The sequence below is a fragment of the Lissotriton helveticus genome, chromosome 6 (genome assembly GCF_964261635.1).
Source record: "Lissotriton helveticus chromosome 6, aLisHel1.1, whole genome shotgun sequence".
Classification (NCBI taxonomy): domain Eukaryota; kingdom Metazoa; phylum Chordata; class Amphibia; order Caudata; family Salamandridae; genus Lissotriton; species Lissotriton helveticus.
Window position 1 is genome coordinate 1,274,285,202 of NC_136067.1, and position 15,616 is coordinate 1,274,300,817.

The 15,616-nt window shown below is 39.7% G+C and overlaps 1 protein-coding gene across 2 annotated transcripts in view; it reads left to right on the forward strand.

Annotated features, from left to right (window-relative positions):
• The window catches only part of DHX57 (DExH-box helicase 57), a 539,830-nt gene that overhangs the window by 253,588 nt on the left and 270,626 nt on the right, over positions 1-15,616 (forward strand). For both annotated transcript variants that reach the window (XM_078649008.1, XM_078649007.1), the window contains 4 exons: positions 4,446-4,567; positions 6,725-6,920; positions 12,128-12,252; positions 14,276-14,409. In XM_078649008.1, coding sequence (XP_078505134.1) covers positions 4,446-4,567; positions 6,725-6,920; positions 12,128-12,252; positions 14,276-14,409 — 577 coding nt within the window. The remainder of the gene's footprint in view (positions 1-4,445; positions 4,568-6,724; positions 6,921-12,127; positions 12,253-14,275; positions 14,410-15,616) is intronic.

Genomic DNA, 15,616 nt, shown 5'->3' on the forward strand with positions numbered 1-15,616 from the left:
ACAGTATCCTGTTTAAGCCACATAATGGCAGCCTATGAGGCTTGTCTGTCCATGCCTTCATCTCTATCATTCCAGAGTCTTTTTAAGGGTTGAGGCAAGTTTCTCTTGGTAGAAACTGGGCTGGATTTCTTATGTGTGGTGTTATTTGGTGGAATTTCTAGTTGAAGTACTGGACAGTGTAGCCTGTGTTTTAGGCTGCATTATTTGTCTTTAAATTCTCTCTTAAGTGTCTTTGCAGTTTCAGCATGATTTTGACAACTTAAGAGATTATTTTTGATTGCCGGGGTCCACGCACATGGGCGGGACTATTCACTAGATTATGACTATAACAGAGATACCCCTACTACAGAACTGGAGGTACAGGACAGAAACTACTCCTTCTTCCTTGGGGTATATTACGAGAAGCATGAAGAAGTTGGGTGCTGTCTGACCCTCCAGCATGCTTCTTGAACCAGGCAGAGGAATCTGAATGTTCTTCTTTGTTCCACTGGGGGCCAGCTAGAAGATTCCACTTCTCCTGCTTTAATTGCAGAAAAAGCCTTTGGATGACCTGTTATGAGCCTTCATCTTAATGGATCAAAAGAAACCTATATAGAAAAATATGCAATCTGCTTTAATGCACACTTAGATTGATTCAAACCAATGCAACCCCCCTTCAATTAATTGTACCTGTTTTTATTTTGGACAATATATTCTTAAAACATACATTACCTATCATTCTGAGTGCCTTAGTTGTTTGTATCTGAAGTTGTATAAGAGATATTTTTTGTATTTCCTCCGCCTATCGGCCCTCAGAAGTACTGTGTTACTCATTATTCTGACCCTGTGAAATGCTTTGCTGTTGGACTGACTGTCCAAATTTTCTTGTGACACAAAATCATATATTGTTCTTAAGTTTCGTCGTCGTCTTTCCTATATTACAAAAACGTTATTGCAAATAAAGATCACTCTGATATACCAATTTTTCGATTTGCCTTATCTTTACATATGCGCCATATTTGGTCTGTTGGTCTGCAGCTCTATACTTGCTTACTCGGATTATACTGTCTCTGTTGTTGTTCAAGCCATCAGAAACGATTGACTGATATTGTGTTTCACTTTTGTTGGGAGACTGTTTTATTCAGTTAACACCCTTGCTATAGCCATATTTTATAATGGTACTAATTCCTTCCACTTTGTTTTTTTCACATTGTGTCCTTTGGCCCTATGGGTAGTAGTGGTTGTGTTTTTACAATTAGTACTCTGAATGGATTTGCACTGTCCTCCAGTGTATATATATTTACCTTATTGTTCCTCTTCTCATATGACTTGTGTTTTATACCATATTTCTGATCTGTCTATATCCATATACATATGTGGACTCTAGAACTGGATACAAAACTGCAGGTGCGGCCTTACTGGCAGTAGATTCAGGGTTAGAACAGCTACCCCTTTTTTGCTGTTTATTCTCTCTGTTGCCAAGCCAGCATTCTATTTGCATTTACAACAATCTTTCCACATTCTTAATTATGTTTTGCCCCAGAAGGCATAAGAACGTAATCTAGAAACACTCAAATTTCACAACAAATATTCGTATTTTAAAAAATGTTGCTGCTGGTTTTGTCACTTTGTCAGATTTGTCTTAGGTTAGTGGGTGAGAGAAACTAGCATCATATTGTTGGAGTTGTGCAAAAGTCCTGTAGCCCTCAGCTTTCCGAGGAAGAAATCCTAGATGTGAAGCCCAATCTTTATAGTTACATATCCGATTACAGTGTTGCTTTTGATTTGGATGTGTTTTACACATGCCTTGCACTCTCTTTTCCAGGACTGATGCTGGGGATTCTTTTATTCATGTCATTTGCCTTCCAGTCTAACTGGCAGGGTTGTATGGATTTCAGCAGTTTCTCAGTGCTACTTACATCATGCCGTTATGGGTAATTTCTGCAAGCATGCATTCATTGTATTGGCACCATGGGCCAAAAGGGCATACCTTGGGGATTGTACCAAAACGAATCTTACTTCAGGTTTGTGAACCTCCAGACGATTCAATGTGTTCTCTAGGTTTTGTGGGCCTATGTTCCCTATATGGCTTAGGATTTGCAGTTGAACCTAATCTAGATTTATAATATGTTCATTATTCCTTCATCGCATAGTTGCATCCTGGTGCAGTGGGCATCAACAATAGATAAAGTCGTTATTACTCAAGATGACTTTGACCCGAATGCCACTCAACACATCTCCCACCTTCAGGTTTTTTTCCCATTATCAGCTACAAAAACGGATGCAGGATCAGGATTGAACGACATTGCAGGACTTCGACAGACACTGATGATTCAGTCCATTCAATCAATTCTTTCTTTATCCGTCCTTCCGAAGACAGGTCATAAAAGATACACCATATCAAAGAAATCATATAAAATCATATACGTCTCAACAATACAAAACTCATTTTCCATTTAAAAAGAGTACAACAGCAAGCAAATACTGTAATTTTTCTAGGAACTAAAGTGATGATGCAAAGCGATTGGGTTCATAAGTAGCAGCAGATATGATCTAATAGTGCAAAAGACAACAGCAGCCATCAATAGCAGCAAATAAATAAACAATAATACATGAATAATAACCATCAATCCAATAGAGGGGTTAGCAGCAGGGGTGGACATTTTAGCAGCAATACAGATACAATCCATACAGGAGAATGGTAAAGTGCATTTGAATTAAAACAGCATTCTTCTCTTTATTAAAATACACTTCAAAAAGCTCTCAACAGCAAAGCAAACATCATGGTATTGAGTTGCTGAAGAAAGTACAATGACGCTTTGCACTTGGAAAATTTGGGTTTGCGCAAAAGAGGTATTAAAAATTTCCTGGTAAATGGAAGATAAAACTGACAAAAAAAAACCAAAATGTAAAATGGTTTGACTCGAATGTTCATCACAAGGGCAGATAGTAATAGATTCAGAAGAATACTGACCCAAGGGAATGCATACCAACCACCGAAACGACCCCATCCTGAATTCTGTCATTCTCACACTTCAAAAAGAACAAGATACTGCCATTATCAGGAGAAGAAGACTGCAGTATTTAGACATCTCAAGTTTTGTGGACTTTGAGAATGTTTGGGCTTGCAGATCTTAAAGAATGCTACTGATTCGAAACCTGTATTGTTTTCTGTGCTTTCTTTTAGAGTTGCCGAGGATGTTTATCCTTGCTATGCAGTGACGAATGCTAGTGACAGCGAGATTCTATTGCAGGGGCACAGGCCTTTTTTTACCTGGAACCATGTAGGAGATTGCTTACTGGCACTTCCTTGTAAAGGTTCATTCAGTCTCATTGACTGGAGTCGTGCATGAAGGTAGTCTGTTGTGTATACTTGAATGTATGGTTTACAGATGGGCTTGTAAGCATCAGGCACATTGGAACCTGCGAGCCTGCAAACAAAGGCTAATGCACATTTAATAAGTGGCAGTCGGAACAGGTCTCACTGTGGACATTCTGCAGAGAAGCATGTGACATTTGTCGACCAATAATGCCAGGAGGACTTTCCAGAATTAGAGGAGCATTTAAACTTTTGAATAAGGCAAGCCGTGTAGTTTGTACGGATAGGCTGCATAACCATTATTGGGATAGAAGTACTGGACTCCTAAGCCAGTACTTTGTTCACCATTGTCAACTCCAAACTTATCTTTTACTGTGTCATACTCAATCTGAGTTTTTAATCCCCTCTACCTTCTGGAAGGAACCATCCCTGGCTGCTTGCTACACGGTGGGATTCAAGCACCTAAAGGGGAGTAACTTTGCTATCTTATTTGAAGTATACCAGTGGCCCGAGGACACCAATGTCCCTGTGAGGTAGTTGTGCACTCAGAATACTGCAAAATTATCTAGCATGGATTGTATTCTCTGATACCATAACGCTTGTGAACGTTACAGGATTCTACAAACATTGATCTATTATACCGCATCCGGCCTACCTGCAACTGATTTTATAGCAATCATATTGTCTTCCAGACAACTATCGTTGATTTTAAACTATTGATATATTTCTTTTGGATCATGTTACATGCCACTATAATGAATTAACTACACCTACATGTTTCTTGCACAATATGAGTTTAACTTTTTTCAGAATGTTTTATATTGTCAAGGTTTTAATTAACCATACAATACAATGTTACTACTGCACAATTGCCCAGTGCCCCCCCCCCCGAACCTAAACAATGGTTCCCTCAGAAAAGTCCTCACAGTAGGGTCAAATATCTGGAGTTGGTTCCGCAGCGTTTTTTTATCCCAAATCCTACCGGTGTCACTCATAAACATTTATTGACACATTCATTGTTTTGTGATAATTGTTTTAAAAGCAAAGAATAAGATTCCAGATACAGTTGTTTCCCTTCTATATTTGTAGATATACAAATAATAATGTGCTTTGTCTAATGGGGTTGCATTGCTGATTGTTATTTTAGGGTTCTCGAAGTTACCAATCAATGTGGGAAGAGAGAAGGAATCTCCCTGCTTGGCAGATGAGAGAAATCATTCTCGACTTGTTGACCAAGCACCAAGTGCTCGTTGTGAGCGGAATGACAGGGTAAGAGATCTTCAATATTGACTTCAGCCTAGCACTAGGTTGGAGTGTGGGTAAGCCACATAACATGATGATTTATTAACCTTTTCCAAAATGTTTTTGTCCATTTCTTTTCAAGTACATTTTCTCTCTGCAACCAAGAGAATCCCAAAATGCTAAACAAAATGTTAAGAAGCATAACCTAATATGGTAATGTAGAGCGAGCTATGCATGCAAAGGAGCTCGAGCTCATTTCCACTTCCTGAAAGAAGTTGAACCGTGGTTCCTAAGCGCCTCGCTTTGGGTAATGGTGGTAATGCTTTGGTCAGCAAATCACACACTAGTCATTTAAATGCAGAAACCCCTTTTCATAGATTGATGCAAACCCTGCCAGAGGATGGAAAAAAGCACAAGAATTTTTGTGAACTGATCACTGGGAAAGCCTGGCAATATAAAAAAGAAATCTTTTGCGATACCTGTATTCTTATTTGGCATGTTCACTAGGGTAAGTACAGATGTAGTGTGCAGTGAGCTTATTTTCTGCCATTTGGGTGTAGAGGTAATGATCATCAATAATGACATGGACTGCCATCTGAGATTAGGTTGACCTTTGCCAAAAGAAAAGCTGGAGCTGAGCTCTTAGAATTCAGAAAGGATAGGCTTAAGAGAGGAGAAACGAGCCGGCTCAGTTTGTCTGCGATTGTTCATAGTATGCCATAAATAAATAAATAACCTCTGCTGAGAGAGATACGAGAAGCCGGCCTTTGAGTCTCACCTCTCTGGTTTGAGTGAAAGATAAATGAAGAACAGGCATCAAGCATAGTTAGTTGCAGAGCGCATGCACGCTAGTGGTTGGCCAGCTGGCTACATTGATTGGCATGGGACCCATGCTAATTCTTGAAGCGGTCAGTAGTTGTAAGCACCAGTACCCAGGAATTTCTGGAGTTTGTTTGGCTTTAACAAGGAGCCGAAATGTGCTGCTCATGTAAAGACATACCATTGTTCTCTTAACAAATAATATTGCGCTTATGTCTGAGATAATGTCAGTCCCTTGCTGTATCTGCCTCTCATGATGCAACAGTATGGCTTGTTGTGGATATGTCTTCTTGGAGGTGCAGACAGAGATCTGCGTTTTTTAAGAATATTGTACTCTTCGGAAAGTGTGCACTGTATCTTACAGTGTCCAACTGGGTGAAGAATTGGATCATGCAACAGATACGCATGCATAAGTAGTGGTGAGTTCTAGGGGGACTCTCAGCCAACACTTTAGTAAGTGAGGGGAGGAGACTGAAACATTTCTTTCCTCCCTTTACTAGCTGCTGGCATCTTTCTGGTGATGGACGGCAAAAGGAGGGTTTGCTGCTGCACTCCCCTGGGATCATTTTATCTGGCCTCTTATTATTGTTGCAGACTTCCCAGTTGACCTTGGTGCCAGGCTGCAGGTGCAGGTTAAGTACATCATTTGACTAAAAACACTGAGGCCATAGTGGTGCTACTTAATTCCCTTTCTACTTCGCCCTTATGCTGCCCATCAATCCTATCACTGATGGAAAGACAACTCAAAAAGGAGATGCTGAGTAAGACCGTTGCTGAACTGAAAGGGAGGGAACGACAGTGTAACCCAAATTAACCAGGTCTGTTTATTTTTGGTCTTGCTCCGGCACCCTTTCCACAAATGTGCCAATACCCAGTGTTAGAATAGAAGAGAGGGGTTAGAGTAGAGGGGCGGCCTTTCAGCTGTCAGAACATGTATGACCGCATGGAGACCCATTCTCCCTAGCAGAAGATTCATTTTATTTTTCTTAGACTTTCTTTTGTGTTAAGATTACATTTTAATACTTACATTTTATGTTTGGCAATACTGTCAAACTTTTTATCTTTGGTTTTTGTTTTGACCTTTAATTGCTCATGCAACCATTTTCTGTGTTGCATCATCTGATCACTGTTTAACATTTAGAATATAAAAAAGGTGTGCATTTTATTTGTATTCTGTTTTTGCACCTTTATAAGATTCTTGTATAAACCAAGGTAAAGTGATCCAGAGCACCAAATATTATCTCTGGTGACCCCCTAGTAGATGACTGTTTCCGAAGGATGGCCCAGCTTCATGTCACTGTGTAATCTGCCACTCCATAATTAAAATGTATATTTTTCTTATCTGTTATCATTTTTTTCACTTAGGTGTGGAAAAACAACACAGATCCCGCAATTTATTTTGGATGCTTCCCTACAAGGTCCTCCAGATCAAGTGGCCAACATCATCTGTACTCAGCCTCGCAGGATCTCTGCCATTACTGTAGCTGAGCGTGTAGCCAAGGAGAGAGCTGAGCGGGTCGGGCTTACTGTAGGATACCAAATTCGACTGGAAAGCGTGAAGGTCGGTGTATTTTGTCTCAAATATTGCAGTATTTGCCTTTTATTTTGCTCCTCTGTTCTTGTCTATTGGCACTTCTTGATCGCAGTCATGCTCTAACTTAGAGAACGTTAATGTTCTTCTCAGTGTTAATGTCGCTTTTCTTTTCATGTTCCATTATTACTTACTGTTCACTTCAGATCCTGCAAAACGTCTGTCCACTCCAAAGACAAGAGGGAAATCTCTTAGTTTCCACTTCTTGATGTGTCTCACTTTTGCTTATTTCATTAGTGCGGTAAAAAAGGGGGTGATGATGGACAGAGCATAGTGGGCTAAAGAACGGTGATGTTCTGAAATGCCAGAAACCGGTCCTAGGAAGCTTGTTTATGGTCCAGGGAAGGCATGGCTTGGCAGTTCGGGCTGGACTGTTCCTATGAGGCACAGGGTCACACTGATTTGCATATGGCCATGTCTGAACTGTGGTGGCAGAGTGGGCTAAAGATCGGTGATGGATTAAACCCAGATCTTTTGACTGGGTGTGGGTGTTTGATTGGTTCAGATACTCCGTCCATCACCACCCCCTTTTGTACCGCTTTGTTCGCCATAAGTTGGCAGGGTATTTATTATTTTATTTTTATTTTTTCAATTTATAGGGCGCAACAGCTACCCAAAAAGGGTTTCCCGGTGCCTAGACACAGCTAGTTTGAGGACAGAAAAAAGGGGGGAAATGGCTATTGAGTATTATTGTTCAAATAGCCAGGTCTTAACAAGCTTTCTGAATCTGATGTAATTTTCTTCCTTCCGAATGAAGGGAGGGAGCGTGTTCCAAAGGGAGGGTCCCAGATGGGCGAAGGATCTGCCTCCTGTTCTCGCCCGTTTGAATCTTGGTACGCAGAAAAAGGCTGCCGTCTGCGACCGAAGGTTTCGCTTGGGACTGTAAAGATAGGCGAGGGTTTGAAGATATTTAGGTGCTGTACCTGCTTTAATTCTGAACATGTAGTTCAGGGCTTTAAAGCGGATTCTGTTTTCAATCCTGAGCCAATGGAGTTTCCGACGATGGTTCGAGACTCCGGAGTTCTTGGGAATATTGCATAGTAGCCGAACTGCTGCGTTTTGCACCATCTGCAGTCGGCCGATTACAGATTTGTTTGCGCCCAGGTACAGAATGTTGCCGTAGTCAAGCCTTGATGTAATGAGGGCATTGACTACGGTCTTTTGCGTGGACAAAGGCAGCATCCATAGGATCTTCCTCAACCATTTATACCATTTACCATTAGGGTATGCTCAGACGTGAGTCCCTTGCTCACTTTGCCACTGGATTCAAGCAAGCCTTGCTCAAGACGGCTGAAATGCCAGAAACCGGTCCTAGGAAGCTTGTTTCCGGTCCAGGGAAGGCATGGCTTGGCAGTTCGGGCTGGACTGTTCCCATGAGGCACAGGGTCAGACTGATTTGCATATGGCCATGTCTGAACTGGGGTGGCAGAGTGGGCTAAAGAACGGTGATGGATTAAACCCAGATCTGTTGACTGGGTGTGAGTGTTTGATTGGTTCAGATGCTCCGCCCATCACCACCCCCTTTTGTACCGCTTTATTTCATTAGTGCAGCCCACCTAAAGCAGCCATGTTTTACTTCAGACAGTGAACAGCCCTTGCAGAATATGACCCTTTATTGCATGTCAGAATCATAGATTTTATAGCCTAATAGACAGAGGCTTCTAATCTTTGGCATAAATGCAAAAACAATAACTATGTCTACAAATGTCAAAACCCTCCGAACACCACCTACACTCCAAGTAATATACCTGCCATATTCAGAGTGATGAGTTAAAGATTATTTTGAGAGTTGCAGTGTGTGGAGCGTTGCCTCTACTGATGGTGAATTCTCTTACAGTTGCAGCCAATGCATTTAAAGTGTGATGTATATAGGACTCTGTCAATGTAACAAAGTCGTATGAAAGACTTTCATTTTTTTCCCCTTCAAAAAGAAAATCCCAAAGTGATATATTTTTTTTAATAGTATAAAAAAGCAATGATCTTATTGTCATGGGAGTTTTCTCCCATTGTGTGGGGGTTCATTGAAATGTTTTTGCTTTCACCTACCTCCACGTTTTGGAATGCGGGAATCCAAAGTAAAACCTTGTCTTTTGTTTGCCCACTCTAAGTAGGGCAGGTGGATGGACAAATGGCAAAATCTTTACTCTGTCAGGCCGGCAGAAGTGTAGGTCAGCTGCAGTATTCTACACCGCTGGCATACCGACGGTCCACCGGTCACTAAATGAGGCGAGCGGACCTTTAGTACAGCGGAAAGGGAAACTCCATTGGTGTTACGATCGAGTAACCTTTATGCCGCACTCTAAATCAGGCCCTCAGTCTTTGTTGGATTGATTTTCAAGTACAGTAGTAGTTATCTTTGTGTGCAATCTGGCTGTTCATCTCTCCTTTTCTGGAATTCCATTACTCTGATATTTTCCAGTAGGTTGTAGGACAAGGACCTGCTTTAAGAGCAACTTGGGCTCCAGTGATTAAACCATGCCCCTGGATCCCATTCTATTTGAGGCCTCCGGAAGTGTGTGGCTTGTTTGAACATTTTTCACAGGGCTGATTTTAGTTTCTAATCCGACCCTGGATATCCTGGTTTGTATGAGGTGTAGTCTGGATCTGTATTTAAAGATGTCTTTAGTCAGTGACACTTAAAAATAAATATAGTTTAGGGTTGTTAGTTTATTGGCAGATAGCAATGTCATGTTGGCTAAGGAGCACTCCCAATGGTTCCATGTAAAGATTAAACATCAAGAGAATAGAACCCTGAGGAACTCCAGATGAGACAGGTGCTGATGGGGATCTAGAGGACTCCATCTGTGCAAATTGATTTCTCCAAGAATGGTGTGAGGTAAACTAATTCAAAATAATATAAGTAATGTCCATGAGTCACAGTGGAGCTTCAAGTATCACATGGTAATTAATGGTGTCAAATGCCTCAGACAAGTCCAGCTACACTAAGAGACATGGGTGGCCATTATTAGTGATTGATAGAAAGTCATCAGCTACCTGGATGGTGGCTGTCTCTATGCTTCATCCAGAGCATAACCCAGACAGGTGGGTTTGGCAGATGTTGTGGAGATTGGCGTGCTTTTGAAGATGGATAACTACTAGTCTTTCAATAGTGTTTTCAAGGAAGGGAACACATGTGGGGGAGCAATAGTATCATAACTCATCTAGTTTACATTTGGTTTTTTGGAGCAGAGAGGTGGCTTCGTCAATGTTCAAGAATAACTGTAAGATGGCTTGGAGTAGAGAGGTATTGATAATATTTGAGACAGATGTGAGAGCCTTAGGAGGCAATATTTAATGAGTGATGGTGAAATGAGGTCACTGACATAGGGAGTTGGTATAACAGTCAGGGCTCGACAAATCCACTCGCCCGCTCGCATTTGTGAGGGAGAATTCATGAGGACAAGCTATTTTTAGGTCCTACTCGCCCTTTCTGGTGAGTAGGAAGACAAACTAACTTTTGTCCTATGTCTTTGAAAACGGAGCAAAAGTTACAAGATAACAAAATTTAAAGGCATTTTTATTGCTCACAAAGGGAATGATCAATAAAGATGCCTTTAAATCTTGTTAACTGGTCACTTTTGCTCCGTTTACAGAGACTGAGGTCAAGTAGGTTGCAGTTGGGTCGAGGGGATTTTCCAAGGTACTAGACCTGCAGGACTAGTACCATTTTTCGAGCCCTGACAGTGCTGTAGGTTGTTGGTTTAAGAGAGAGTAGTAAAGGACTGTGTTTTCAGTGGTTTGAAGGACTTCCAAAGATGAACATGAAGAAGTATATATGGGTTTTACAACATGAGAGGTTGAACTGGCAATGGGTAGTCTTGACAAATGTATTAATTAAATATTCATTTATTTCACTTGATATCTGTACTGGACGTGGGGTGCATGAAAGGTATTGGAAGAAAAGGCTGAAATAGTTTTTGACAGTTTTGAATAACGCCTAGCTTTCATTGTTCACCTCGAGCTGTTTGAGATAATAATTAGCTTTGGCGGTTGCAGGTTTTTTTGTTTTTTTTATACCTGCTTTTTTGGGAGTTGCAGATCTCCTAAAAATAATAATATAAAGGTTGCTTTCTACTTTTTGTTTATAATGAGTCATATTTATAGATATTGGTAAGTAGATGTCTGATAATTAAGAATGATATTATAATTTCAAAATGTTATTTCTATGCAACTACAAGGTAGTAAATACCACCTACATTATTTAAAATATACCAATATTAAACATATATACTTAATTTTTTTTTCTTTTTTTGTTTATCGGCTTTATCCCATATATACTTAATTGAAGTGCTTTCTATACTACATTGAATTACTGACTGTCAAATAAGGAGACTAAGTTTAATTCTGATTAAATGTAAGTGGGGACTAACTGATAAAAATGTATTGATATATAAATCAATAAACAGTAAGCCTATTGATAAAAGTTAAAAGAAAATATTGGTCAAATTATCATGATTCACTTCTCTAATTTAAATCTATATTATAAATAAACTTAAACATAGTGAACAATGGAGGAAAACATTTTCAGAGATTGAATATTGGAATGGTACCAGTGAAAGAATTTGACACAGACCGCATGGCTAAACCTCAGTTGTAAAGTCAACAGTGTTTTATAATACTTTTTTTTGTATGTAAAAAACCTAAATTCAACAGATGATTATTCTATATATAAACTTGAAAGTGAATGTAGAGCAATTACTTAGTTTGTGAATGTGTTATGAGCTTGGAAAAAAGTAATTGTGTGAATTATGAAATATGAGTGAATGTGAGGTGTAGTTGTGTAAAACGAGAATCTGTTTTTGAGTGGACTAGGATATGTGCAGAATAGTTTTTACTAAAATGAATATTGAATTACTACGGTATATTAATGTTTTAAAGCGGAATTATTTATGGCCAAACGCTGGGTTTACCAGTCCAGGACACTTCATCAGTGGTGTCTTTAGTCATATTATGAGGTCATGTCTGATGTCTAATGCGTTTCAGAGGGTGTGAAGCTTGTTTATCTACTTTAAGTGGTGAATTTCAGGTACTTTGAGGTCTGTGGCATATGCTTCGAATCAGGTCAACTGAAATTTTGGATTGAATGTATTCCTACAGATATGCTACCTCGCCTTAAACAGGTTACTTTTTAATTGCCCTTATTTTATAAATGCTTTTATTTACTTTTTTTATTCTAGTCCATGGCCACCAGATTGTTATACTGTACAGCTGGAGTGCTTCTGAGAAGGCTTGAGGGAGACGCAAGCCTACATGGGGTCACTCATGTGATTGTTGATGAAGTGCACGAAAGAACCGAAGAAAGGTATATATTTACACACAGTATACATAATCCCATCAGATTTCTTCATCTCATTGTTAATAAACCCATCAGTATCCCCAAAAATATTTTTTGAAATGCCATAGAGACTATATTATAAGCTACCACTAAAATAATTCCAGGTGTAAAGTAACAATTATAAGAAAAAAGCTCACTCAAATTGCACTGAAGAGTGATAGTTATTTGTACCAGTTTGGTTCATCACTGAAGTGATAACATGCATATTCTTCTACGCCAATCAACACCAGTTTCTACAGACACTCTTCGGTCTCTCATTTTAAAACAACTTTAGCATAGTACAAAAAATTGCTGGTTAAAGCCAGTCATTTATATAAAACGTCCTAGCAGCATTCTCCATATATTTGGCAAATTAAGCTTAATTGCTGGTGGAGGCCAGTAATACTCTGAATTCAGGCTTGTTAAAAAATGTGACATGCTTTATCATAGGTCTGCTAAACACACCTCTGCGCAAGCTAACGCACGAGGTGGAACAATAGATTGGGGGAGACAATACAAACACATAGGAGAGTAGGGTTCAAGTAATAATAAGGTGCAGACCAACAAAGTTAAAACTAGCTCAAGGATTTTCCTGATGCCTATTTTATTCACAGATTCCCAGGCTAGGGATAAAAAGGTATGGCCAACCCAGTGGTTGGTAGTAAACTTGTGAGTTATGAACCGTTTACCCCTCTACTCTGCAAAATTGTCGACATGTTTCACCCAGACCTAATATCTTCCCTGGCTTTCATCAGGACTACTGGATCCCAGTATTTATACCCTACTCTCCTACCTTTATATGTAGATTGAAATTTGAGTCTGTATGAATACGTAGTTTGTGTAATCACACTGATTAAAATCGAGTTTCACTGTAGTTCACGCTTGAAAAGGCGAGGGAGTGAGGATGGCTACCTGTAGTCACTTATTCGTCAAGGTGAGCCTGTCACTCCAACATAATGCCTCCCAGCGCAGTGTAATCAGAGTGTGATTACACGACCTACATATTCATACATGCTCAAACTTTGATCTACATATAAAGGTAGGAAAGAATGGTGTAAATACTGGGATCCAGTAGTCTCGGATGAAAAGCGGTGACGACACTAGGTCCGGCTGACACATGTCGACAGTTTTGCAGAGTGGAGGGGTAAACGGTCCATAGCCCACTAGTTTACCTCCAAGCACAGGTTTAGCAAAACCGTTTTTATCCCTAGCCTGGGAAAATGCGAATAAAATAGGAATTTGGATTTCTTTGAGCTAGTTTTAACTTTGTTAGTCTGCACCTTATTCTTACTGATCCCTACTCTTCGGTGTGTTTATATTGTCTCACCCACCCTATTGCTCCACCTTGTACGTTGGCTTGCACAGAGGTGTATTTAGCAGCCCTAGGATGAAGCATGCCACAACGTTTTGTGAGTGTGGGCAGTTTTCCAAACATCTCTTTTTTACCTGTCAATCCTATAAAAAGAGTGACCCCCAACCCTCCTACTTCTCTTTGCGTGTTGTGTCTATTATAAAGGAGGTCGAAGTAGGAGATCCCCTCCTTCCCCCTAATTTTGGTGTGGTATTCTCAAAAAATGTGCCTGAATAAGTGGTCTTAAAGAAAGGAGCTATTTTAGAATCTCTTTTGTTGCTGATGCGCTAATGTAATCAGTTTTTCTAATCTGTACAGCCGAATTCAAATTATAAAAATATAATATTATACGTATAATTTCCTATGATAGTGGTTGGTGGAAATAAGAGTTAAACAAATTGAATAACGTTCCAGAAAACAACAATCGAAAGAGAAATTACTTGATGGCTGACCAGGGGTCTCTGTTCTACACTCATCCCTAGGTTTTGTTTAATAGTTTTTTTATAATCGTACTTGTGTTTTTTATGTTGTTCTGGGTATTCAAGATTCCTTGTTTTAGTATAATTGCTGTTAAATGACTAAAATGGACAGAGCGTATGTGCATATACCTTTGTTATTACCGTGACTTTAGACTGAGCAGTACTTTGTTTTTTTCTGCAGTGACTTCCTGCTGCTGGTTTTGAAGGATGTAATTTTTCAGAGACCAGACGTGCGTGTTATACTTATGAGTGCTACACTGAATGCAGACCTCTTCTCACAATATTTCAAATCATGTCCAGTCATAAATATACCAGGTGAGTTCAGTAACTGTTTAACAAGCACCAGTGAAGAATAAAGTTTGAGATCCTTATGTAATGAAGACAGGTACTCAAACTTAACTAAGAACAGGGACTCATAAAACAGTTGAAAGAGGGGCAGCACCATCACACACTTATTTACACATACAGAAAAGGATACACCACATTCAGGACTGTTCAATTACAGGTGCAGTGGCACAAATTTCTCTCTTGAGCAAATCAGAAATGGAGTACGGGCAGCAGCATTGCACATCCTTACAGGAACAGAAAAGGTACAGCACATACAGAAACGAACGTGCAGGAAACAAATACAGACCCTCACACTTTTTCTGTCTCTCACTCTTTCCTCCTCTGTCTTGCTTCCCTTCTCTTCTTTTTTTAATTTCCAGTCTTTTCATTGTGAATCATGTTAAAGAGCATCACAAAACAACACCATTGTCCGTACTTCTGCAAGTTTAAATACATATACGCAGAGAGAGTTTTGCCCATGTGACCCTGCTAGACGTGGTCTATATCCAAGTAGCCAATCAAGAAAACATGGTACTAGCAGGGATAGATCAAGCACAGAGGTTACTTTGGACCTCCAACTAAACTAATTCGGATGGGTTGGATGACTAAATCACAAAAATTCTATACGCTACTTTAAACAGTGTCAGCACCTCTTATCTCCGTTCTGATTACTCCAAGACATTCTTTTATTGTCAATATTAAGACCAGAGAGGCAGAAATCCAAAGCAATTCTTGACACACATATCACCTCAGCCAAACATGCAAAATTGTTAGCATCGCATTGACAAAAATAGTTTGTACACTGTGAAAAACACAAAGTAGTCTAAGTGAGCAAAGAAATACAACTATTACTTGTCCTTATAAGGTTCCTACTGAGTATCCAATTAAACTAGCACTAATGTGCCTTAAAACAATGTTTTCAGTTTTCAAAATGTTCCTTCAAGTTAAGGGTGTAGTTATGGGGTGCAGCGTCGCTCTAGAAGTGGCACATTTGTATATGTCCTTGGAGCACAAGTGAATTTTTGGTGAGGCCAACCCCGTCAAACATACCATCAAGAGATGGTATAAGTACACAGATGATGTGCTCATGGTCATGGTCTGGTAAGGTTCCCTTAATCTCTTGCAAGAGTTATATCAGTTGCTGAACAATCGTACTGAGGACCTGAACTTTTTATCATTACTCTGGATACAAAAA